General features: G+C 47.0%; 1 protein-coding gene and 1 long non-coding RNA gene across 5 annotated transcripts in view; one reads left to right on the plus strand and one right to left on the minus strand.

Moving 5' to 3' along the window:
* The window catches only part of CORO1C (coronin 1C), a 153,846-nt gene that overhangs the window by 58,380 nt on the left and 68,162 nt on the right, over nt 1-27,304 (minus strand). For all 3 annotated transcript variants that reach the window (XM_029619428.1, XM_029619429.1, XM_029619430.1), the window contains one exon: nt 23,992-24,191. In XM_029619428.1, coding sequence (XP_029475288.1) covers nt 23,992-24,191 — 200 coding nt within the window. The remainder of the gene's footprint in view (nt 1-23,991; nt 24,192-27,304) is intronic.
* LOC115100704 lies at nt 10,158-25,821 on the plus strand. 2 transcript variants are annotated; one of them, XR_003859174.1, is made up of 3 exons: nt 10,158-10,892; nt 23,799-24,282; nt 25,456-25,821. It is a non-coding gene; the product is annotated as an uncharacterized LOC115100704 (long non-coding RNA). The 2 variants fall into 2 exon arrangements; XR_003859173.1 differs by lacking the exon at nt 10,158-10,892 and adding an exon at nt 22,622-23,070.

The following is a 27,304-nucleotide window of genomic DNA, read 5'->3' on the forward strand; positions in this document are numbered from 1 at the left end:
TCTCTTATCTAAACTAACTCCATTGTGCTATAAATCTCAAACAGAATGAGAAAAACACCCACCCTTCTCCTAAAACAGGGCATACTTACTATTTTCACCTCCTTGCTTACAGAAATTTCTAACACTTTATTATGCAACTATTTCTGTGTCTGCACTGGAAAACCAGTATGAAGTGCTACTGAGGTTGAGAAAGCCGCCAGGATTCCCAGGGAACCTTAAAGTTCCCAACAGGGCTAGTGAAGCAAGGACTTCTGCAGAATGCAAAAAAAAATGTCACTGGAAACCGGATCCTTGTAGCGCCAGATCTTGCCTATCCCTCTCCACATTAAACAGAAGGAATAATACCCTTGGGCTGGTTAAGATAGGAAAATGACATACCTGTAAAAGCCAAAACCTCAAGGAAAGGTCTCGGTTTATGGGGCTTATCCTACTTTACCTGGCAAAAGACCTGGACATTCTCTGGCCGATGCACCATGGATAAAGGGCAGTCTCAAAGTCTCTACAATCCAGCATTTCCACAGGAGAGGATAAACCTAGTCCTGTAGGGGGCAATATTTAGCCGCTGACCAGCTCGGCTAATTGGCCGGATAACCATGTCCAGCTAGCTAACAGGGTATATTTAGTGGCATGGTCGCATCTTAAAGTTAACTGGTTATGTTAGCCGCATAAATTAGCCGGGAAACTTATCGGCTAACTCCGCTCCTCCCCAGAATGCTGGAATTTAGCCAGACAAGCAGTGAACATACCCGGGTAAACCATTGAGATGAATAACTATTCCATCTAAATGGCATTTGAGTATGGACTTCATGATGTAAAAGAAAAGGTTGTGTGGCAAGCAGGTCTTGTGTCTTTACTGAGCTTGAGTTGCAGAAACCAGGGAGCACCATACTGGGAAAACCAGAATCGTTCTGCTGCCGAGTGGGAGTGAAACAAAAAAGTCAATCAGTTTAGAAAATGCCCAGGCAGGAAAGTCAAACCGAACACGAGCTGGAACCATAAACTATAAACAAAAACTTAAAACCACTGTCTGAGAGGGTCTGGTTAGCTTGAACCAGAACAGGCTCACAGAAAAATAATTCAGCTCAGCAGAAGACTTGAATTTAAAAAATCAAGCATGATGTGGTACACTTACTGGTTCAGAACCAGAATGAGTTCATCCAAGCAATATGGGGGAGGATTCACCTTTTGGGTTTGACAGTACCAATAAAATAAGCATTTCAAATGAAATCTTAGAATTTCTTGTTTCGTTACTTATGACTTGCACTAGCGGTAACAGATTTAGAGCTGTCAGCTTGCTCTGCCCCAGTTTGCAAATGATCATTATAATGTCCCTTATATTTAAATTCTCGCATGCAAATCAGAACCGAAGTGGAACAATTTCACTTGCAGCTGAGCCTGAATTGGAACCAAACCACAAAATGCAAACGGTTCGACTCCCTGCACCACGGGAGACGAGAGTCCATCCGCTCCTTGCTTCAGCATTTCCCAAGCCCAGCAGATCTGGTGGCAAACAAAATATTGAACGGCTGTCTAGCTATGAATACCAAGCAGGCCAAGTGGAAGAGCACCATTTCCATCTCTCCTGCTATCACAGATGGCCTCGCACTGTGCTTAGTGTAATAACAGCTCAGAATAAAAAATGCGCTTCCCATTCAAGGCCATGACAAATAGCCATTAGTCATTCACTGAGTCAGCCAGCCGCGGCATCTGTGGCCACCACTGAAGATTAAGCTACATACTGCTCCCAAACAGCTCACTACTGTGCTCCAGCGCGACACAAAGAAATGACTCATTTGGTACGTTCTCTTCATACTTTGCCCCTTTTTGTCATGACCAATATTCATCTCTCTGCTCAACGCCTTCTCGTGTTCTTACACAAACCCTGAACAGTATCGGAGGTGCAGAATGGCAGCCCAGCGTTTCTCCTGCACATCTTGTACTGTGAACAAAAGCAGGGGTTCGGTCATTCGAGCATTTTAATCAAGCCACCAGAATGTGGAGGGTTAGCCGAGGTTCCAAGTAAATCCGACTGGAAAATGAATATTCCAACCAAAAAACGGTCACAGTGTGAATGCATGAAAAATTCCTCTTGCCTTTCAGAAATTAAAGACAAAATAAACTTTCACAGGCACATATCACAAAGAAAAGCAAGGCAACACCTCCGCAGGGGATCATTTTTCAAAACCAGACCCCTGCATCAAGTGACCTTCTGATCAGGATACTTAGAGGGAAACCGAGAACACAACACATTTGCAATTACAATGATCAGGCACTTCAAAGCAATATAAAAGGACTTAACAGACGCATGGGATCTCTAAGTCACTAGCAGACATAATTCAGCTGCTCCTCGGACACCCTCATCCCTGTGATTCACCGATATGTTCAGGCAATGGCAGCTTTTGATTTGAACCAATGGAGGGAGCGTAGCTTTCCCCCACGTATTCATTCATTCCAACAAAAAAAGAAAAGCTCTTGATTTTTCTTTTTTTTTGGTCTTTATTGAACTTAATTTTCTTGCATGCCAGAGGACTGATCTGATCCAGCAACAACACAACTTTATCCAAGAGAGGGATAAGAAATGCAGACAGGCAGTGGGAGAAAACACGAGCCTAGGACCACTATCTCTCCTGGAGCAACCCGATCAGGCCGATCCTGTCCCGGTCTTCCCCCATGTCCTGCACAGAATTGCAGTTCTAAGGACAGCAGGCCTACGTGGGACAAAACCTGGCCTGGATGGGCCTGTTTGGATTGACCTGGGTTTGGGGACCATCTTAGTGCAGCAGCACATCGGACAGTATGCGAAGGTTACCATCATTTTAAGGTGGTTGAGGGCTCAATCTGGAACATACCTGGGGTAGGCTGATTGTATGTACAATATCGCTTAACCTATCCCAGGGAAAGATGTGGATTGACATTTGAATAGCTGCATGCAGCAGGGCACTGGTCTCGCATGGAAATTGTCTGGCAGGTAACAGCCGTCAAAATGTAAAAAATAAAATAAAATAAAAAATGAGGCGAGATACAGAGAAACCAGGCTTCAGATCCCACCACTCCCACTAACACGCTTTTTGTAACCTTGACAAGGTCACTTATCTCCCACTGTCTCAGGCACCCACCCAAGACTGGAAGCTTTTGCAGGCAGGGACTTATTGTACCTGACTTGTTATAATGCTGTAAGTCACCTCAACCATCATTTGAAAAAGGGGGCTAAGAATCCAAAAAAAAAAGTGTTGGCATGCCGTTGGAGTCTGGTTCCCAGGCCTGCACAAAGTCACTGGTCCGCTGGCGGGACGGGGATCAATGCTTTCACCCATTTTTTAAACTGGGTGCTCTCTTGACTAATGGAAGAAATCTTGAAGGATTAGCTGCAAAGCACTTTACAAGCTGCTCCCCCGTCAGTCACTACCTCAGGAGATCATACAGTGGGGATTAAAGAGAGATTTAGCTTAGTTGTTTTCCCTTTTCACACTCAGAGAAATTAATAAGGAAATGCAAATTCTAGTGTCACAAATGATCTTTGGGCAGACGTACTGTTCTTCCAGACATGCATAACCAAGAAGAAAAAAATGGAAACAGCTCAGCATTTGCTTTTCTTAAATTTAGGCAGGATAGGTACCTAAACAATGGGACTTTAATTACTGTGCTGGTACTCATTAAGTACTTCCTCAACTGGAACATCCTGTCATCTGCAAACCAAATTATCCCCAAAGACCTCTTGCAAGAGATAATATTCAAATTTAGGGCCTGATTTACTACTGATGGGATGAACTCTGTGAAAGCTTGTCACAGATGTAATGGAGTTAGTCCAGTAAAAAAAAGCCTCACCTTAGGCATGTTTGTTGAGCCTGGGAGAGAAGCCCTAGTGGCTGTGGATTCTAATGCAATTTAAAAAGAAAAGACCTCGTGGTTAACATTTTCTGTTTACCACCAGTTGTCTCAAATGGGCAATTTTTGGTGAATGTTTTTGTTCAACTTGGTTGAATGGTTTGGCTTCACTGGGGTAAAGGAAGGGCGACTGGTAGCCGAGGGGCTAGCTCCCCGCCAGTTCAGGTAACCATAGACAAGATGCACCAAGCATCAAATTCGTCTTCACTAAATCCCCAGCTCTCCCCTTCTTGGCCTACTGCATGATCCTGGTGTGATGAGTTTACCAGAAGATCATTTTAAAACGAGCACGCGGGCACCATACAGGCGTATAAGCGCGCACACTGGAACTTTATATGATTTAAAACATGCCTACCGCACGATTATGTGCTAATTTTACGCAGTCACTCAAGCAAACAAAATTTATGTATCTTCAAGAGGAATCTGTCAGCTTTAACATGCGCAGGAAAGCAGATTTTAAAATTTGCTCACGTGAAGGACATTCCCAGTTTTACCAATTAGTCCACCAATTTGCCCAATCTCTCTCAAGGTCATCCAGACCCCTCTGGTTCATCAGCCGGCAAGCCCCACTGGTTACCCAGCCCTCTTACCCAAATGAGTTTTCTTCAGACTTACTCATCGAGATCAGAAGTGAACGTGCGCAGCTAACAGCTTGCCATGTGCCGCAGCCGCCAGATTTAAAATACGGATTTGCGCGTGTAAATCTTAGTCCTGCCCCGGATCGACCCTGAACGCCCTAACTCCGCCCTGTTTTCCCACGCATACGCTCATATATGCGCATAATTGGGCCACTTAAAAATATGAGTCTCTTGTGCTAGGCCCTGATACTCGTATATATGGGCCTTTCAACACAAGCAACTCTTAAAATTCACCCCTTAGTGTATTTACCTTCAGAAACCCCACCTGCAGTGTGCCTACGTGGCTAGCTTTCTCCCTGGCAGCCCCCAGGATGGGTTTTATACCCAATGCAAGCCTGTCCCAACATATCAGGACACTATTTTACATAGTTATGTGGTCAAATATCTATCAGACAAGGGACAAAAATGAGGCCATCATTCCATTTCAGAGCTACAAGGGTTACTCTGGTAAATTCTTCATATAAGTTCTTGACAAAATGATTTTTCCTGTAAAACCTGAGGGTTAACGCAAGCCAGGAACTCTGTTCCTTCCTGGTGAATGTTTCAATATCCTGTTAGACTCAGCAAGGATTCCTTTTCCTGGAACAGTTTCCTGACAGATCCGGGAAGCTGGGGGGTGTTACGAAGCAGATGACAACACAGCACCTGCAGTAACCCACTCCAAGTTAACACAAAGCTCAGGTTTTCTTCAAAGGGATGTAGAAGTGCTACAATTTAGTTCTACACACCCAAGCCTGCAGTCCTGCAAGCTGAAGGTCAGATCAGGTAAAGTGAAGTCCCGCTGGAAACACACCGGACTGATTCACATTTCTGACAGCACACGGCCATTCAATTAACTATTTTATTTGAAAAAGCAGCTTAACATAGAAGATGACGGCAGATAAAGACTAAAAAGGCCCATCTTCTGCCCGACAGTGATTTCAGGCGTCCAAAGTGCACCAAATCCCCCCCCCCCCCCAAAGGAACCCAACCCTCAATCCCGCTGCGTCCCTTTTAGAGTTGCAACTTCTGCTCAGTGCAGGGTACCCCGTGCCTCCCAGGGAGCACAATGCAGCCACACCAAGCTGAGCCTTGAGCAGGCAACACCTCCTGAAAATGATCCTCTCCCTTGCCCGATGCCTGAGCCCGTTCCCTAAAGTCTGGATAGCGCTCGGTACTTTACTGACTTCATTTGCGGCCAGGTCGTTGGCTCCCAAATGGGACGGCGAGATCAGTGTCAGACGTCTGCTCTTCTGGAGTAGCACAAAGAATCGGGTTTGGATCCTGGCAGGCATCCGACATCGTTACCTTTCAAGTTTGTGCCCAGGTTAATGCCTTTAATAACGGACTTCCCCAAGAGAAGGATTTGTTTCTGTTTTGAGATTTGGGTTTCTGTGAAGAGTGAGTGTCTTCTTCTCAGTCATCTTCCACTTGAGATGCACCCTGTACAATCTACACCGTTTCCAAAGCTATGAAGGCAGTTTGTGTGATTTGAGGACGATGTCTGGGTGTCACGGGTCTTGTCTCCCAGAGGCCACTGGGACCCATCTATTTCTTATAAACAAAATTTCGAGAGACTATAAGATAAAAAGAGCCAGCAAAGAGACAGCAGTTTCTATTATGCTACATCAAAGCAGCTCGGGAGAGTAAATCGTTAAGCATTTTAACTCATGTGCTAGCTCTATGCCAGCTTCCGAATAATCATTTTACTCTTCCCGTTTAACCAAAGCCTTAAGATTTCCATTCAAACTAGAATGTTTTCGACATACATACTCCATCCGGCAGCGTTAGTGTTTATTAGTTTGTGATTTTTTTTTTCTCATGTAACCTAAATGTCCCTGGTACCGTAAACACCAAATTGAAAGCTATGGCTGTGCCGATTTGTGAACGCCTACTTGTTCTGTTACAGTGACAGGGAGAGGGATGCAGCGTCCCAGGGAAGAAAGTCACAAAATTCCATTTCCAATGGCGAAGCTCGCAAGGCGGTAATTCCCGGGTCTCAGTGCAAATCATCCTTCCAGCTTTATTAACACGCAAACATGGCAAGTTATCCAATGAACTAAAATGCATGTTAATCCGTTGTAAAATGCAACAAAAACTCTCCAATTCCATGCTTTATTTTACCTTTACTTGTGGGGAGGGGGAGAGTCCTGGTATGTGCACTAGAAACCACTGTTTATTGGAAAATGACCTTCGAGTCGATAGAATGAAATCTCTCACGTGATTCTGTGCAGGAGATCAAGGATGTTTTTTCTGTTTAGATGCTGTAACCACTGAGCGATGACGGGACGTGTGCATGCACAGAGACCATTCTTTTCCATTAAGCTACCAAACGCCCTTAAAAATAAGTCATTTTTAAAAGCTAACGACATGTGTCCAATCAGGCAAACATAACGACAAAGCAATATTCATCCCTGCGGGTCGGTGAAGTCCACGAGGACCGAGATTACGCAGTGAATGAGCTCCTCACTGAAAGAGGCTGCTTGCGAGACAGAGCGGTCCTATCCTCACAGCACTGTCGTGTCTGGCAGCAGACAACCGAGCCTTTGTGCTACGGCTCCGCTTCTTAGGATTCTCTAAAAAAAAAAAAAAAAAAAAAATTCCCCGACATGAGCGTTTGCTTCCAGGAATTCTCCTGCTGACAACTGTATGACAAGGCCCGCGCCACCTCTCAGGCACGAGCACTTCCTGAGTGCCCTGTGTGTGTGTGTGTGTGTGGAGGAGAAGGGAGTAAGGTTCGCTTATTGGCGGTCACTAACACGCTGGTTTCTTGGTAGAAAAGGATTTTACGGCCTGGAGTGGAGTGGGGGAGCAGCAGGAGGAGAACCAGGGTCAAATCCCACGGATGCTCTTTGAGGCCTTGGTCCAAGACATGTCGCTCGTCAATGCCTCAAGTACAACCTTAGATTATAAGGCCTCCGGGGGCAGAGAAATGCCTCCTGTACCTGAATATAAACCTCAGTACCAGCGAAAAGGCGGGAGCTAACTCTGAACAAAAACTCCATTTCCACCACAGGCTCTACTTAATCTCCAGTTATCTGCCTCTGGCTCTTTTCCACAGTATGCTTGGATTCTGTCACGGCTTTGGCTCGCTCCCACCTCTGCTGACAGGGCCCATTCCAGTTGGGGATGGAAAAACGCCACCTGCCCGGCCAGGGGTTGCAGCTATGGCTGCTCCAAGAGGAGCTGCTGCACTGCCACCGGCTTGCATAGGAGAGGAGAGGGGAGGGGAAAGGGCAGGGATGAGGAGCAGGAAGAGAGTCTGAAAGGAAGAGAGTGAAGAGATTGGGGGAGGGGGGAGGGAGAGGCAAAAAAAAAAAAAAAGTTAGTGGCTGGTGTCCAAATTTTCTAAAATGTTTTCAACCCTTGAAAGTAATTCTTCCTCACAGTTGTCCTGAGCTGCTGCTTTTGTGCAGAAAAGGACTCGTATATATGTTTTCTGTGGAAAATCCTACCTCCCTGCTTGTCTGAAAGGTCTCAGAATTCATTGAAGTAAGGAAACTTTCTCTGCATCAGTTCACGCCTCGAATGCCCCAAATGGTCAAATATCTCCTAGAAAGGAGCCCTAACCACCAAGTGCAATTCATGCTCCCCACATAAGATACTCAACCTGCAAATGGCTGTGTGGAAGGGTGGAGAAGGGGGTAGGTACCACTAGTCAAAGCCCAGCTCTTCCCTCCCTCATAGAAAAAATTGCCAAATAAATAAATACCTAAACGAGCCCCCCATCCCTAGTGAGATGCCGAGTGCTCACAGATATTATATTTGCCCATTACTTCCATTGTATTTGTGCACACAGGTCCTTATCTGAGGAGTTCTCAACTCCCCTCCTCAAGTGTCACAAACAGGTCTGGCCGTCAGGTCAAGCCACGCCAACTGGCCTCATTCTTAGGCCACAGATATACGGATCCATCTGATGCATACTCACTGTGGGCATCCTGAAAGCCCTGGCCGAGAACCCCTGCCGCACTCTGACCTCACAGCTTGACCTGAAGCAGCAGGGCCTGCTCTCAGGGTGTGCAACCCGTGCAGCCACACTCAAGGGGACGCCACTGCCCCCACCCTCCCGCACCAGGCCTGCGGGGCAGGAGCACCGTGCAGGAGGTCAGCCAGCTGGACAGGAGAGGAGGAAGGGAGAAGAGGATTCTGGGGTGGGGAGAGAGAGAGGAGGGGTGCTGCTGAGCACTGAGGGCAGGTCAGAGAGGAAAGTGAAGCTGGGCAGAAGATGGGGGAGGAGAGATGGGTGCACCGTGCTGCAGCCACCGCCGCCGGAGGAGGAAGTGCTGTGCTGGAGCCGCTAGAAACATCCACTTCAGTTTTCACACAGAGGTCAGATGACAGAGTCCTTTTTCAGACGCATTTCCCCCACCCTCCCATCACCTCCAGTTCCCCAAATGCTGTAACACAGCTCCAGTCACACAAACCAGCAAAACCACATTTACAGAGCTCTCTCGTCACATTCAAAACCCAGAGAGCGCACAAGCAGCTAGCGTGACTGTGGTGAGAGAAAAACTTTGCTAAACAGGAACCCCCCGCAGTGCTGAACTTTAACTGTTTAAAATATCCAAATAGGTAAAGACATCTCTCTTGATCTTACTTCGGTTCCGCCACCTCGAAATGGAAAATGGAAGACGGAATAAGTGACGAGAGGCTGCCAGCAGTGCTGCCTCCCTGCGCCACGGGCTGCAATCTCTCGCTTTCTTCTGAAGTCTAGCGCCGCAGCGGGAGCTGGTGGGGCTCAGGCGCGGCCTCCGCAACACCGTGCACACCCCTGGGCCCAACAGCGGGTTTGGAACTGCCGCCTTTCCATTGGCTCAGCTGAAAACACCGCCTTCAACCAGAGAGAAGAGCTCCCTATCCAGTCTGATGTGCGGGAGCCCTGCAACGCGCGTGCAAGGGCGAGAGCCGCGTGCAAGGGCGAGAGCCGCATGCAGCGGCGGCAACAGACGCCGATCTCTCTGCGGAGATCAGAGTGGCTGGGGGGGGGGGGGGAATCATTGCTAGATCTTACCCTCCTCCCCCCTCACAGAGCTGCTGCATTCCCAATTTCTTGAAAAAGCAAAAATAAATACTTTTTTTTTTTTTTTTTAAATGAGGCGCTACAAGAAAAATTAGTTGTAACCTAAAAAGGTCTAAATATAGATTTCAAGTCTGCCGAGGGACAAGGGGACCTGGGCCAGCTTTCTCGTATTCTAGTCCTGAAATGTTTCGCGGTGCCAGAGCGCTGGATCCTCTCCTCCCGCACCCTCTTCTCGCAATAAGCGCTGGCAGGCATTCTTTTCATAGCCCAACATTACATAAAGAGCAAGCATGAAGGTCTAGAAAATATTTGTTTTGCATGCCAGTTCTCTGAAAAGCAATTCTGAGGAAGGGTGGGAAAGAAAACCTGCACTGGATCGTGAGAGCCGGCAGCACACTTCTGATCCATCATAAGAACGAGAGAGAGTGTTAAATATTCCAGAAGCCTGACACGGGCTGGCGTCCCTTCTGCTCCTTGCCGTGCACCCTCCCCTAACCCTCCATCCTCCGATTCTAGCCCAAAAATGGCCAATCCAGGGGAAGGGAGGGCACAATCCCGGCTGCCTGACAGCCCGAGAGCTGGGATGACCGTATATGGTAAAATTCCCTGCCAGGGCTTGCAGGAGTCAGGGAGGGGAAGCCGGGCCCAGGAAGCACACACAGCCAGTGGGGCCTGTGCATCTCTGGCATAAGTCAGGGCACGGGCGGGCTGGGCAAAACGCTCCGTGCCCTACTGGGAGAGAGAACGAAACGGCTCCGCTCCGCTGCAGCTGGAGCACTGCACTACGCTGGCATTTAAAAATGCTCACGACTGCAGATCGTGGAACGGCTAACCCAGCATTTGTTTCCTTCCTGCAACGTCTCCTGTCTTCTCTTTCTACACATTTTCAGGGGCTGAGAACCGAAGAAAGCAGTAACAGTGCAATGTAGGGTGCAGGGTGCAGTCACCCAAGGCCTATGGCCAGGGTACCAGCTGGGGCTAAAGGCAACCTTAAAATTAAGCTGCCCCTGCGCTGCACTAGCCAATTTCCAAGCTGTCTAATATTTCCTGACAGTTTCTCCTTTTCTCCCATAAAATGCCTCCTATGCGACCTTAACATACCAAATGTCACAGTCCCCAGCACTAGGCACCCTGTAATCTATGTTACACTAGAAAGAGGTGAAGTGATTTGATCAAGGTCACAAAGCAAGTGATAATATAACCAAAAGAATCATTTGCAGGTTTGGGCTCAGATTCCTAGGACTACATTGTAATCCACCCCCCAATGAGAAAACCTTAAATCTCTCCCATGCTTTCTGGAAACACCTTTTTTTTTTTTTTCACTTTTCAAGTTGTCTAAAAACCACGTGTGCTTCAGATGTGGTGTGATGGTAAGTAAATTCTAGTCTGACATACAGAATCAATAACTGGACACACACTGATGCTGACTGCACTACTGTGTTTGGCTGGGAGATGGGACTTGGTCTTTTTCTGCTAGAATGAAAGTGATTTCTCATCTAATGCATGCAGCCAGAATAACTATCCCCCTTTTCTGGGAGGGAACGTCTGCATACCGGGATACCAGAAAGAGGCAGTGGCAGAAACTGCCTACATGGACGGCTGAGAAGGATACGAACAAGCCTGTCCATGGAGTAAATCTGGAGTCTCTCTGCATTAATGTTTTTGCTTAGCTCGGGTTGCCTGTGCTTACATTACGTAATTTTAAGTACCGCATCTTCTGCCATCGTGCACCCTACATCCCACCAGCAGGCGGCGCCAATGTGCAATGACTAGGGCTCCCCTCCACCACCCTTTCAGAGAGTGCGAACGCAGCCCAGGCAGCCATCCCCAGCGCCGGCCAAACCGGGAACTGAACCCAGCTCTCTCCGCATGGCAGTGCTGCTGAGCCAGCCCCACTTAGAATAGCTTTCCAAGTGAAGGTCTGGTTAGAAACAGCTAATCATTTGAAAACGTGAGCCAAATTATTCGGCCTACGGCAACAGATTAAATTCTGACTTGGTCTTTGGGCATGAAAGAGCCCGTCTTGTCTGCTCGTTAGGTAATTAGGCTTTGAGGAATCTCTTATTGTTCTTTCGCAGGTATTCTTACAGATATAAAGGTCAAGTCTCATCAGCGAGCTATGATCAACCTCGACATTAAACACTCCCTTTTAACAATTTTAGTATCCGTTTGGAAGCTGCCTGGGGCAGTCACTGGCACCTTTGTTGCAGCTTCTGCATGGAACATAAACTGCCCGCGGTGTTTCTAATTTTGCATGAAACCTGATGAGCAGAGACGACAAAAGGCAGCATCCAGGGCCTCTTAAGAGTGATATGGCACAATGATAAAAGAAAAAGAGGACCACAGAGACGTCTAACGTTAAATAAGATTACAGTTGCCTAAAAAAGCAGCAATTCGTCAGAGCGAGAAAACAGGAATGGGGACTCCAGGTACACGAGCCAAAAATCAGGGAGGCCAAACCGTCCCTTGTACCCTCCACATCTTGCCTTCTAAGACGCAGGCCCAGCTTTGGGGACAGACAACTGCCTAGGGTGTCCCGATCCTGAGAGCACCAAATCCGCAGGCAACTCCCCCTGGCTTTAGGGTCATGCACTGGCTCTCCAATCTCCAGAGGAAAAGGGGACCTGCTCCCCCGCCCAGGGGTGCCCAAAGCCTTGCCGAGGTAGTACTGGTGTCTGCTTTGGGAGCACACAACTTGCTCATGAATTCGGGAGGAGAGTGAAACACTCGCCAGGGAGGAACTTCCAGCTCTCTGGCAAGCACAAAACCCTGGCGTGCTCCTCCCCAATCACAGATAGTGCTGTAGGTTAGTGCAATGACAACGTCTGAGCTTAAAGCAAACAGCCCCAACGAGCAATTCAGCTGGCAGTCAAAACAAACATCATCAAGATTCCCCAACTTTGTTCTGGTTTGTCTGTCTTTCTCCCCGAGGATATGTCAGTGCTCGTCCTCCTTTGCCACGCTCGTATTACAAAGCTAAGTAAACTGGGGTGCTGGTGTGCGATTAAAAAAAAAAAGGAAAAATATAGTACAAGCAGCAAGAATGGAGCCCTGATTTAAAAAAATACAACGGTGTGGCTAAATACGAAGAAATCAGAATAGCACTAAAAAGAAAGGAGACCTTTGAATAAGACCAAAGAGGCACCAAGAAAGAGACATCTAGCTGTGACTGCTTTCAAGCTTTCTGCCTGTGGGTATAACTTCACACTCTACCCTACAGCACGGCGTCTGCTCTGGCAGGCTGGAGTAGTTTGGGGAGTGGCGGGAGCAATTGCTAGGGAGGTTGTATTAGAGGAGGAGGAAGGGGCAGATTCAGCACTAGCACCTGCACTGTTTGGAGGGGGAGACATGGCCCCCTCACGCCCTCCCCAAACTAAGGCTATGATTTTTAAAACAGCTTTTTTTAAGCAATCTACGTTCACTCAAAAAAAAAACAAAAAACCCACTTCCAACTTTCACCCAAATTCAAACAAGGTGTTTGTAACCACCAAGCCTCAAATTCATTTCTAAGTTACTTCCTGAAGGAAAGTGGTAGCCAAATATGTTTTTATAGCAACCACAAGGCTGGTGGCAGAACCCTCAACTTTTCTTGTATGGTTGAGTGGTGATATCATCATCATCTACAATGATAAAATCTGATAATCTAATTATTTTTCAGAGATGCCACTGGCCAAGGGATTTTAAGCTTGAGCAGAAGTCATGCCAAGCTGCTCCATCATCGAGCTGTATCTAATCCAAAAGCAGCACATGGCAGGCAGCCATTCCCTGTACATCAATCCAGGACTGAGAGAAAGGAGATTAAGGTTAAACATGAATCTAATGCATCCCATGCAAGCTTCCTAGAGCTACTTCCTAGCACTATTTTATATTTTAACAGGAGGTATGGTCCTAACCTAATCATGTTCCTAGTGGATCAGGAAAAAAAAAGCATGTTCTCCCCTCCTACAGTGTCCAGGTTCTCAACCTAAGCCTAAGAGCCAAGAAGGTCCTAGCTCAGAGCCAGTGCTTAAATCTTATCCAAACGGCACACAGACAGAACTCCACAGTAGAAAGACCAAATGGATAACAGCATGGGTTCTCCCTCACAGGGGTTAATCAAGGTTTCCATGACATAAGAGGCGGGCAGACGTACCTCTCATACTTCTGCACACCCTGGCAAGTACCTGCTAGACTCTCGTTAGAACGGCGAACAAAATCAGACGACTTTTAAACAAAATATCAGCTATTAGTCTGCAGAGTTCCAGTAAGGAGCTCTGCATTCTAGCAAAGCTGAGAAAATGCCCGGTCTTGGAAACACTTCATCAAATCGACACTTAATAATTCCACCCATGGCCAGCCAGTCACACAGATCAGAAGCAATTGAAAAAGTGTTTGGTCTCCTGTATCCTTGAATCCAGAGCCAGCGATAGGGCAAAATGGTATCCCAGGTTGAAAAGAAATCGGCACCCCATCGGTGCCCTGCTGATTCTCCAGTATAAACAGGCAATGCTAGCGGTGCCCAGGAAGCCCCTCAGCTCACTGCACCCCGGGTGACTGCCCTGTTCGCCATATCCAAAGGCCGGCACACCGAAGGAAATTACTACTTACCTCATAATTTCCTTTCCTTTAGTGAGGGTAGGTCAATCCCAACAAGTGGGTTATGCACCTCTGCCAGCAGATGGAGACAGAGCAAAAACTGATGTCTTGGCTGTATAGCCCCGCCCCGACACCAGCCCGCCAGTGTTCTTTGCAAAAGGCAAACTGTGGACAAACTGATTAAACTTGAACATTATTAGCAACAGGCAACCATTCGTGTTCCTCAACCAACAGGAACACTGAGCTCAGGCAAAAGAAGAAACATATCTAGCAAACTAAGAGCTAGAGAAGCCATTTACCAGTTATCAATGAAGAACAGCAATCATACTCTCAATCACTCGCCCTAAGAAGGCTAACCCAAAATCTAAATCCAGCAGCCGAAAACAGGTCTGGGAATGACCTACCCTTCACCCACCTCGTAGCCACCAGAAGAACCGCACAGTTCATGGATAGGAAGCCAAATTACAGAATAATCTTCTACAGCTGAAAGAGTTTTGCAGAGTTGGAAATTAATCTATTTTCCACTCAGGTCCCAGTCTCTGTATTTGGGCACATTAGCATTTTCCTTTCCAGTTCTACTTTTAACATTTTTATGTGTGTACCGATCACTTTTTTTTTAAAACATTTTTTCTAATTTTGTTTTATTTTTCGCCCTTTCTAAACAATGCTGAAGGCAGCTTGCAGTATTAGTATTCACCTACAATAAATCCCTTCCTCGGAGAGCTTCACCTGGAGCAATGGGAAACAGGGAGAGTGGTTTCACCCACAGAAATGATGTGAATGACATGTGCGTAAAATCACGCATGCACCCCATATCCAGGTACTGTGATGCACCTAGGGGGGGACCCGTCCCTAGGGGAGGGCGCTGGGGCTGGACTGGGCCGTGCGCACATGCATGCAAATTCTCTCAGCAAAAACCACTTCAGTTTGCCTTGATAATTTCCAAAGTGGACTTGGACGCAGAAGTCTAGGTTGAGAAAGCAAATGTTGCTTACCTGATGTAACAGGTGTTCTCACAGGACAGCAGGATGTTAGTCCTCACAAATGGGTGACATCGAGGATGGAGCCCTGTACGGAAAACTTTTCTGTCAAAGTTTCAACAAGCTTTGACTGACACTGGCACACTGGGTGCACTGAGCATGCCCAGCCTGCAATTATCCCTGTGAGCCACAGGTGTCTCCCTCAGTCTCGTCTTATAGCTAAAAAGCGCAAGCGAAACTAAAATAAGAGTATAGAGACCCAACTCCGCGGGGTGGCGGGCGGGTTTCGTGAGGACTAACATCCTGCTGTCCTGTGAGAACACCTGTTACATCAGGTAAGCAACATTTGCTTTCTCACAGGACAAGCAGGATGGTAGTCCTCACAAATGGGTGAGTACCGAGCTGAGGATGCCCGGGAATGCACCAGATACACCGCAGATGCGCAAAGGCGTAACGACTGAGGTGGAAATGGGAACGGAGGGCATCCGCAACACCATAATGGGTTCGTGGAAGGATGTTGGGTAGTGAATTGAAAAAAGTAAGAGTAGGCGGACTGGCCAAACATGGAGCATGCCGGCTAGTCAAATGTAAGCAATAATAGGCTGCGAAGGTATGGAGAGGACTCCAGGCTGCAACCTGATAAAAAAGTACAAGCAGCAGTAACCAAAGGGAAGCTGTTAAGGCTAAGACGGACACAACAGTATGTGGATACCCACAGTGTTGTAGTGAAATGTCTGCTTGTTGGTAGGAAAGGAAATATAGACCACTTAATCAGAAGGATTAGGTCTGTGTGGCCACTGGAAGTAGCAGCTTGACCCTTGCATGAAGGAAAGAGTCAAGTGGAATTCACATGGAATGCAGTGCAATGTAGATAGAATGTAAGCGCAGCATTACTGTCCAGGAATGTGGAAAACCCAGTCTCTCCCTAGGGCGAGAGAGAGAGGTTAGGAAAAATTAATAGAGTATTTCCTGAGGAAAGGAGATACAACATCTACCTGAAAAGGATAGAAAGTTGAATGCGTAGAACTACTCAGTGGCAGAGGAACGGAGTCAGGTGAGTATGGAAAGAGTGCATAACTCACGGACCCTGCTGGCAGGAATGACATTAAGAGGGAAAGAAGTTCCCTTGCCAAACTGTGGAAGAGAGGAATGGAAAGGCTCAAACGTAGAATGTATGAGACTTATAAGGAGAATATATATGTTCATTCCGTGATTAGAGAAATAGAGGCGGCTTGATCAGTGGATAATCCATGGTAAGCCGACTCAGAGAGGATTACCGAAAACGGGAACCCAACTCCCAAAACGATACACCTCCTAAGAGAAAGGTGTATCTATGTGGAGGATGTCTGGAGAACAGAATCCGAGGGAGTAAGAAAAAATGGTGGAAAAGTAAAAGGGGTAATACCTCTTTTTTTTTTTTTTTTTTTTTTTTAGCGTCAGGAGGTAAAGCCTGCCATATTAAACGGGAAGATTTATGTTTAGAAGGTTTTGTGACGCTACCAGAACCTAAGAACATCAGTAAGTCTATGATTTGGGACTGACTAGTGAGAGAATAAAGGTTACTGATATGATGGATTGAGAAGTATGGGAAAGCATACTGATCTCAGTCAGGGAGTGGGGAAAAGAATACTGAACCCCATCCCAGTTCAACATTAGAAGAATGCTGGCTACGAGAGGCAGCAGAAGAGATATATTGAAGAGGCCTTTGATGGAAGAAAAGGCATCTAAGGGAACGCATAGGAAACATGTGCAGGGAGCAGAACCTGTGCATCGTATGGAATGATGCAGACGCCGAGGAAAGTTTAGTTAAACTCAGCGTTAAAAGATTTGCCCTGTACACATGTAATTGAGACCATTCGAGAGGATAGAACCTACGTGGAGAAGGTCTGATAGAGCGTTCATTAAATCTCTTAGATATGTGGCCCAAGGACGCATGAAGTGAACAAGGGCCAAGGGTAGAGCTGCGCAGCTGTCTAGCAGAGCAGCTAAGAGGTAATGCGTGCTTATGAGTTGGAAAGCACATTGTCCCTATGCTGTCTGTCTGTATGCACAAAGAATTGTTGCAAAAGCAGTATTGGAAGGCATAAGGGCATAACTCATGGGTGCAACGTCCAGGAAGTTTATGAGAAACTATGCTGGAGTGCAATAGATGCATAATGGGTTGACAGCTTTCAGGAGAAACTTTATAACCCTAAGGAATTGCGAGCATGAGTCGAAGGAGACTAGGTCCTAGTTCGAACTGGGATAAGAATCAGGGACGAAAGCAATGAAACCACTTAGGTCCATTGAGTATAGAATGTCACTGAATATAACCCATAGCAGTTTTGAATTATGAGAAAAATGCATAGTGGGAAGAAACCCCATAGCCCAACCATGAAAAGTTGAAAGGCTGAGGTTATGGAAAATATGCACAGGGACATATAACAATGTATCAGAATGTCTGTGCATGCTGGACAAGAGGGTCTTAAGACTGTGGTGTCCAGAAGTGTTACAGAAGGGATTTATGGCAGTGACAGTAATCCCAGTTAGTAAATGTATAGTGAGTCCTGAAAAAAGTGAGAGCTCCTTGCATGTACTGAAAGTGGTTAGCAGTAGTCTATGCAAGGAAAGTGAATGATGTTACACTCCGCAGAGAAAACAGCATTCACCAACAGTGATGCAAGAGACAGTTCACTTACCGAAGCTGGTGCCAGCGGCAGAGCTTGGGGTTGTAATGTTGACTCACCATAAAGCACATAGAAACATTAAAATAATGTACTTACTGCAGTATGGAGTGATGGTAACCAAAGATACCATTGTACCTGTGACGTCTAAAGAAAGTTGGATTTTCTTAGGTCCAGGATGTGCGGAGAGTAACTATTTTCTGTTAAAAGAAAGAATAGTGCAATTAAAACTCCCCAACCCCCCTCCCTTCTCCCCTCTGCACTTCGTAGCGCCTGGGGGAGTGTACCGGGACTTTGGTACAAGGTGGGGTGGCCGCTCTGATATCTGACCAGATGGGAGACCAGGAGGTGTCCCAATGGAGGATATCATGTAGGCTCCTGCAGGTGTGTGAGCGGTAAGTGGTACCCGCATTTCTGTATGCTGTACAAGGAGACACTGAGACCTGTGGCCAGGCCTCAAGGTGGACTTGTACATGGGGCAATGGTTGCTGAATCTCATGTTTAGCAGATCAGCCAATGCAGCTGGACCTTGGTTGGGAGGGAACCAAGAGTCAGAGCATTGGTCGGCACAGGGACTTGTTACTGACAAGAGAAGAAGCCCTGCTGCAATCCCAAGAAGATAGAGGGGTTCTCCTGATATTGTGGCTAACATAGCTAACATAGCGATATGTGACACTAATACAGTTCTAAAAGGCACATGACCCAGAACTTTTCGAACCACGGTCCGAATGGGAGAACACAACTCTATGGGAATGCCGCCGAAGCGGGTACTTACCATCCGACGTGGATCGCCGCAAGACGAGCCGGTGAAGATTGTTGACTCCGACGGTCTCCGGAGTCCTCGAGGGTAAGGCCGGGGACGTAAACGTCCATCTCGCTCTGAAACCCGGTATGGTGGCACAGGTACAGAGGAGACAGGCCAGGCGTGAGTGGCGTTTAGACTGCTAAGTGTAACAGATGGCCATAGTCCCACACCACTTGACGGTGGGGCACGCCAGGAACAGAGGAGCCCTAACGGAACTCATGTTCCCTTCCCTCGTCACAGCGGCTCGATGTGTCGTGACGCCAATGCAGAAGCTGTCGGACCTGGATCCGGAAGTTCTGGATCACCAAGGACTGCCAAAACTGTAGGAACAGTGCTGATGGCAGTGGTGATGTCGCTCTGCCCGAGCGTTGTCCAGCCTGGAGAAGGATGGCACCGATGTGCTGGATGGCGTCAGCGGCGGACGATCACGATGTCGGCGATGATGGGTGCCACGGTGCTCGGCCCGATCTTTCCCCAGCGCCGAGATGGAAGCCCTCGTCGTCCTGGAAGGCGATCGATGACGAACTGTCAGCACGCCTGCTCTGCTCCTGACACAATGGAGTGTCTTAAGCTAATACGGGGCTTAAAAAAGAACCCAAAGCGTGGAGCAATGTGAGGAGGCGAGGGTATTATGTGGCGGTGCTATGTCGGTATTGACGATATTGAAGGCAACCTAAGGGGCTTCGAGGATATCATCAAAATGGGTATGAAAAATCGTCGATGACTGGCCAGGAGAATGATGACAGTGACGGGCACTGACAGCAGTGGCATAGGTATCTTTGAAACGATGTGGAATCGAATAATCGAAAAACATTGCCGTTATTGAAAAAGATACCGGCATCGACTGAGTCGAAGTCGAATCAATAGGGCGTCAAGGACACTGAAGGAAAACGGAGGTGTCGAGGGCATCGATGCATGGAGGCGGGCATTTATGCCGTTTGTGGCATGGCCACGGGCATCAACTATAGGGCCACAGACGTTGACGGTATCGATTTGGACAGACTCAGATTTCCAAGTGTACATGGCATCGGTGCCCCAGACACGTGTGTCGGTGGCATCGATATGGACACGTATGGAATCGATGGCATGGATCTCCCAGTCGATGAATTCCATCCCGGCATCAACGCCAGTCCTGGAATCGGCATGGGCATCGATGCCAGCCATAAGGCTGGCATTGGCATCAACGCCCATCCATGGAATCGAGCCGGCATGGATACCCACCGATGGGACCCACCTGGGCATCGAATTTCACCGATGGGAGCAGCCTGGCATCGACTGCCCTCGATGGATGCATTCTAACATAGATGCCCATGGATGAAACACCTGGGCATCGGTGTCCATCGATGCAAAAGGACCTGGCACCGATGCCATCGACGGACGGCCATCCGGCACCAATGCCATCGACGGACAAGCCATCCGGCACCGATGTCCACCGATGGGGACCATCCGGCATCGATGCCCACCGATGGGGACCATCCGGCATCGATGCCCACCGACGAATCGATGTGGCACCGATGCCCACCGATGGAAAAGGGCTGGACATCGGTGGGGAGGATGGGGCATCGATGGCATCCCCAAAAGGGGGGGTGGCATCGATGAAGTGACCCTGGGATCGTTAAAAAGTGTCTCGGGCAGCGGTGGCGGCGACCCGAGTATGCATGGCAGTGACTAACAGCGTGTGCGTCAATGGCATGCATCCGGGTAGGGACGGCACCGAGGAAGCCCAAGGAAAAAAACAGTGCGTAGGAGGAAAAAGCCTGGTAGCACTGAAAAGCAAAAAACATGGATAAAGGCATCAGGGCACCGTGGGGGGAGGGGCGCTGATGACATATAAAAGCCCAGGGCGGTTTAGGAGGGTCCCGGTGTAGCGATAGGGTATCGACTGCGTGAGGGTACCAGGGAACGAAGGACTTGAAGCTACAGAGGTCCTAAAGTTAAGGAAAAAATCCCTACCCCACTAGCATAAGCAAGCAGAGTGTCACAGAGATACTTGCAAGCTGTTTAAAGCTAACTGAAAAATGGGGGAAGGGAAGGCTTCAGTCAGTTAACAGCCTTAAGATAGTGACAGGAACCGACCGAAAAATAAGAATTAGTACTCACCGAGCGTCGTAAAAACGTACGCGGAGGGAGACCTGTGCAGGGAAAAGTGTTTTTTGAAGTGAAAAGTTAAGTGTTTCCATGAGGTAATTAGTTAAAAAATCCTCACAGAGCTCCAACCGCTATGCTGACTGCAGAGCGGAAAAAAAGAAGACTGAGGGAGACACCTGTGGCTCACAGGGATAATTGCAGGCTGGGCATGCTCAGTGCACCCAGTGTGCCAGTGTCAGTCAAAGCTTGTTGAAACTTTGACAGAAAAGTTTTCCGTACAGGGCTCCATCCTCGATGTCACCCATTTGTGAGGACTACCATCCTGCTTGTCCTGTGAGAACTGGTGTAACTTATGCATGATTTTACAAAATGACCCTCAAGGTGACTTGCCCAAGGTCACAAGGCACATCAATGAGAGAGAAGTGGGATTTGAACCCTGGTTCTCAAGCCATTGCTCTAACTGCTAGAACTCCACTTGGACTTATTTGGAGAGTCATTTTTGAGACTTTGGAGAGTCATTTTTGAGACTTTGCATATTATGCACCCATGGCTTCAACTCTGTCAAATTATATTTACTGGTAAGTCAATGTTCCATAAGCTTTTTATCAAAGAAATCATTTAACTAGATAAACTGCAAGTCAAGCCTGGATGTGGATCTTCCCCAAGATTCAGGAGCAGATAAGCATTTCTAAAAGGAATTAATGTGCTAATGTGTGTTGTGACATCTGCTGTTTAATGTCTATCCCTACCCAGGGCCGGCGGAAGCATTAGGAAGACTAGGCAAGGACCCAGGGTGCCAGGGTCCCAGGGGTGGCAGCCGTGGCACGCAGCAAGAGCCAGCTGCACAGTGACGGTCTCACCATCTCACAGCGGTGCAATTAATTAATCGAGGGATCGGCCGCTTGGGGTGACCGACTGACATGCCATGCGGCGCGGCCCGTGCCAGAGAAGAGAGACAGCCGCAGCAGCTGTAATGGCAGCTCAGCAGCAGCCTGCAGGATATTTTATGACGGCGACGAGTGACCGACCCAGTCGTCCTTACCTGACATGGGGAGGGAGGGGGCGGCATGACGAGGAGGGGGATTGGGTGCAAGGCAGAAGGTCCGCCTAGGGCGCCTACACTGCGCATATTAACACCCGACGTATCTTGGAATCAGATGAATATATTTATAATTTTCCTATTCTTACACTTGCAAAGTTAGTAAAATTATATCTTGTTTTAAAATCTTACCTTTTTTCTTATATACTTCTAAGACTATGGTCCATTTTAAATTTGTTTATATGTATAGTAATTACATTATTGTAGTAACATGCAATACATATGTATGCGATCTATTATTTTTATGTCACATATGAGGATTTGTATCTCAATCCTTTTGTTTTTTACCCTGGAAAACTAATTTTGAAGCCAACCATGATGTCCCATTCATACTGCCTTTCCCAGCTGCATTACAAAAGAAACTAACTAAATAAATATTTTTGCCTTCAATGAAGCAAAACGCTACCCAGGCAAGAAACAGGCAGAAAGTATTTTCCTTCCAGAAACCGCACAGCCACGAAGTGACTGCTTCCAGCCTTTTCCACCCCCACCCCCAGCTCTCTCCGTTTTCCAATCGGTTACGGATCCATGTATCAGCCAACAGGAATCACAGGCCGAACCTTCGATTGCCCAGCCGAAATTGTAAAACAAAGTCTCTCCCTGCCGCTGGAATGCGACAGAGAAAGGATCGCGACAAAGCGGAGGCCTACGACAATCCTTAGACAAAAGAAAGGAGAAAAAAAAAAAAAAGAGAGAGAAGAGGTTCCCTGGCAGCCTTCTCTTTGTCGCTGCAAATTCTACAGATGGCCGACCAGCTGTCCCCTCTCTTTTCCGGGCTGAAACAGAAAAATTCAAAACTAGGGAACAGCTTTGTAATTTATCAAGCTCTATCTAGCCCAAATGGTCAGCCGAGACTTCATGTCGGCTCTGTGCATCCAGAATCCTCATCATTACTGCTTCCAGCCAGCAATGCAAAACGGCCGGCCTTATCACTGCATTCCAACACCTTATCTTTCTCCAGCACATGCTGCTCACTGGTGCACTGCACTCCAAGGAAAACAGGCCCTTCTATGTTTTTCAGCAAACAAAAGAAGCAACACCTCTGAAATTCAAACTCATTGTAGCAAAGGACTCAGCCCACAGGTCTTCCCCCTGTAGCCATCGGAGACTGGAGAATCGCAACGCTCTTCCCAAGAAGCCAGCAAGGAGAAATCGGAGATGAAAATGTGTAGTGCCCTAGTGGGGCCTGAGAGCAGCAGCTTTTATTTATTTATTTAAAATCTTTTCTATGCCGTCGTTTAGTAATGTACCATCACAACGGTTTAAATAAAGCCCATCTCCGACCCTTCATCTTCGACCTTTTCTTGGGGGTAGGAGGAGGAGGAGGGAAGAAGAGTGGTGAGTCTGACAGCCTCCTCCTGCTCCTTTGAGCTTTTCTGCTCAATTGGAATTGGGTCTGGGACCCAGAGCCTTCATTTCAACTACCAGGGATTTTTCCTGTTTTATATCCCATCCCAAACCACTTAAACCTGGTCGCCCTAGCCATAGCCCTTGGCCAGAAGCAATGCACCAAGGCGCCTTCCAGAAGCGGGTAGTCATAGGCCCGGAATTCAGCCACCAGGTGTCACTGCTGTGCAATGACTAGGACTTCCGCTGAATATCTTCAGCTTTTATGCCCCATGACCACCAAGGTCCAGAATTAATTAATCATTTAGATTCATCATTGAATCATCATAAAGATAGAAGACCAGGCCTGCATAAAAGCTGCTGGACAGCTCTAGTGAATGAGAAAAAGTAATGTCCCTGGTGAATACTGTCCCCATTGCTTACACATTATCGACCCCATAATAGGCAGAGTCTGGAGACCTCATTGTGTGTCTGCCCCAATCTGTAGCAAGCTTTCCATCCATTTAGCCTTATGATGGGTTGAAAAACATACATTGTGCACTAAGCTATGGCCGTTACTAATATTTATCATAAAATATATGAGCAAATTCCATATACAGGTTTTCAGCCACATTTATATTCACAGAGATCAATTTGTACATTTCTCCAGCATTCTATAAGCATCGAAAAGCACAGAACTTGGTTTATTTTAATATCTGACTTTTTTTTTTTTTATACAGATTCCATCCTTGATTTTGATTAATTATGGATCGGACCAGAAAGCCGCACTCAATTCATCTATAAAAATTAAAGCAAGAAGGACACAAACGGCATAGCATTCAGCCCTGTAGACTAGGGCAACCCGCGAACGTGCTTTCCCTAACACTGGCGCTAGCCATGGATGCCCGTGCCGGTCCAGATCTGAGAACCTACCTTGTGCAAAGGCAGTACCAGGAATGCTCCCCCGCCGCTAGCTTCAATGATTATCGCAACAAATTTGGGATTAACGGCACAGAATGAACTATCCCAGGTGACGCGGGACACCCTGATGTCATCGTAACACTGGTCATTTTTCACTGCTTGTCCAAACACGTGCCGAAACTTGCTCTGTCGTACAACTCGCCTCATTGTGTCTGTGGGGAAATAGAAGGACCGTGGCATGAGACCTTGGCAACTGTAACAGATTTAACATCTTTTTTCATCCCGGATTCGTAGAAACAAAAGGTCAGACAAGTTATAGACTCTGCCTTTTTAATTGGACTAACGCAATATATCTGCGATGAGCTTTCAAGAGCTACACTCCCTTTATCAGGTCAAACTCAGTCTTAACCATGCCATCCCTTCAATGACCTGATGGAGGAAGCACAGGTCTCAAAAGCTGGTCAGAGATCAGCTAAGTCACTTCGATAACAAGCCACCTGTTGACCTTTTCTCCCCTACATTTTCCAGTAGCCTAACAAGTGGGCCGATACAGCAAGACGAGCGCGGGAGAGCCTGCGACGCGCGCCCAGGTCACTCTCCAGGGCGCGCGATTCAGTGAAAAAAAGATATGCAAATTAGGGCCCGCGGACAGAAGCAGCAGCTGACAGCAGGTTTGACAGCCGACGCTCAATTTTACCGGTGTGGGTTCTCGAACCCGCTGACAGCCACAGGTTCAGAAAATGGTAGCTGGCAAAATTGAGCGTCCGTCTTCCAACCCGCAGGTTGTGGGCGGATTTTTTTTTAATTTTTGGGGCCTCCGACTTAATATCGCTATCATATTAAGTCGGAGGGTGTTCAGAAAAGCAGTTTTTTCTGCTTTTCTGTACACTTTCCCTGTGCCGGCCGAAATTAACTTCTGCCTTTGGGCAGGCGTTAATTTCTGAAAGTAAAATGTGCGGCTTCGCTGCACATTTTACTTTCTGTATCGCGCGGGAATAACTAATAGGGCCATCGACATGCATTTGCATGTTGCGGGTGCTATTAGTTTTGGGGGGTTGGCCGCGCGTTTTCAACGCGCTATTACCTACCCCTTGCTGTATAAGGGGTAAAAATAGTGCATCGAAAACGTGCGGCCAAACAGGGGCTAAAGGTGCGCTCAGCCGAGCGCAGCCTACTGAATCGGCCCGAAGGTAACCATAAGACCTCATCCTGTCGATATAAAGTACCAGGCCTTTCCCAGACCTATTCTTTAAAAAGGGGAAACGGCTTCTGAATTCACTAACACATTAGCCACAAACATTTGCATTCTCATTTTATAAAGCAGCAAATTAACTCTCCCATCAGCTTCCATTTGAACTATTTGTCATGCATGAAATACATTTTTATTTTAGTGTTGTAATGCTTACTCATCCAGAGAAGGTAGTTTATTACGTGGCAGTCAAGTATAAATGTATAAATGTTTTTTTTACTTTACAGAAAAAGACAAAACCAGGCCCTCTGAAGCGCAGCTGAACAATCTTGTAGAGAAATATATTTTCTATTATTAAAAAAGAAAAAAAAACAGTCTCAGAAGCAAAATTTCTCTTAATCTATACTCAAAATATTGGGGGGAAAAACCCAGCTGGTACGTGCTCCATAAAATAACGACCACTTTTATTAGTAGTTGTCTTATCTTGCTCTGCCAAAAAAAGATACCTCTACTGAGATAAGAGGGAAAAATAACCAAGCAACGGGAGACCAGGGACTTGTCCACACAGCAGTGCACAGAAGGGAAACCAGCATTCACATACCAGGACATCCCTTGTAGGGGAGCTCAGTTTAACAGGTCCTCTGGACCTTGGTGTCAGCTTTAAAAATCTTTACTAATCCAGAAAGAGTTCAAGTTTGACAAACTATAAAATATAGGGCAACTTGTTATCTATGAAGGTAGACAAGCCCAGCTCTTCACACCACAACTTCCACCACACGCTAAGTAATCCACCCACCCACACACGCTAAGTGTGCAAGCAGGATCCGGACAGCAGAACGCAACACGTCAGGAGGGAAGGCTGAGTGGCACAAATCTAAAAGAATAATTACAATCAACATAGGAGGGGGCCAAAAGAGAAAGAACGAAAGAAAAAAGAAAAAGCCAAATCCTATTAAGAGCAGTGGCGGATTTATGGCTCCTGGCTGCCCCGAGGCTGCCTCCACCTCCCTACCACCAATGATGATGAAAAATGAGCAACTTGCACAAAACCCAGCGACTGCCGAGAGCCCTTGCCTACGCTGCCTATTCATGAATCTGCCTCTGATTGTAGACCTCTGTTTAAGATGAAATCAATTCTGCCAACTTATACATCGAGCCACCAAACTCATCTCATGATTAAAATCTCAGAGTAGACTTGAACCTAACCCCATACCAGTTCTTTGTTTGCAAACGATCCTCCAACCTCCAGCCAGCCATGCATGGGCACCTATCTTAGGAGCCTACAGAGCAGTTTCTGAAATTCTAGCCACCTGGGACTGTATTTATTTATGAATTTAACAGCATAAACCAGAGTAAAGAGAATACACCCAACAAACTGAGCATTGTATTAGTACACTTCCATTACGCATAGGATGACACTAATCCAGCCATGTTCTCAGACCACCCCAACATCTTTCAAGAATCGGCAGCATTCTCATCACTGCCAGCACAAAGCAAACACTGGAGATGTCATCTAATGCAGCCCAGTCTCCAGTCAAAACCCTATCAAATCTGCTCTGAAAACCCTTGCACCACCCATCAACGGTATTGTATGCTGCTATGCAGGAAGCGCGCAGTCTGTGCAGTACTGCAGGATGAAACGAAAATGAAAAATTTAACAACATTTCTCATTTAACTTCAATTCGTTTTAAAAATGAAAACGAAAGTTTAAAGAGATGAAATTTTGTTTTCCCTTAAAAAAAAAAAAAAAAAAAAAAAAAGGCTGGCCCAATCAAAGAAAAAGCAATATAAAATGATCCTGGACCCTTCACCCCAGTCCTCCCCCAGCTCCGCTTGCAGGAGAATCCTTATAGGGTAGGGGCAATCTTTCCCCGCCCGTGCCGTGATTACAAATGGCACTGGCAGATTAAGGCCCGGCACTACTGTTAATGTCTTCCATACAAAATGGCGCTGGCCCGGGTCTCCCAGTGCCATTTGTAAATCACAGCACAGGCGGAGCAGGAGCAACTGGTAATCACTCCTGCCCCACTAAAATTCTTCAACTGGGTAAGAACTGCTGGGTGGATTGGAGGGCAAAACCGGGGGGTTTCCACTTCCCTGACAGCGCTGCCATTTATTTTTCATTTGTTCTTTTTT

This window comes from Rhinatrema bivittatum, chromosome 11 (assembly GCF_901001135.1).
Source record: "Rhinatrema bivittatum chromosome 11, aRhiBiv1.1, whole genome shotgun sequence".
Taxonomy (NCBI): Eukaryota; Metazoa; Chordata; class Amphibia; order Gymnophiona; family Rhinatrematidae; genus Rhinatrema; species Rhinatrema bivittatum.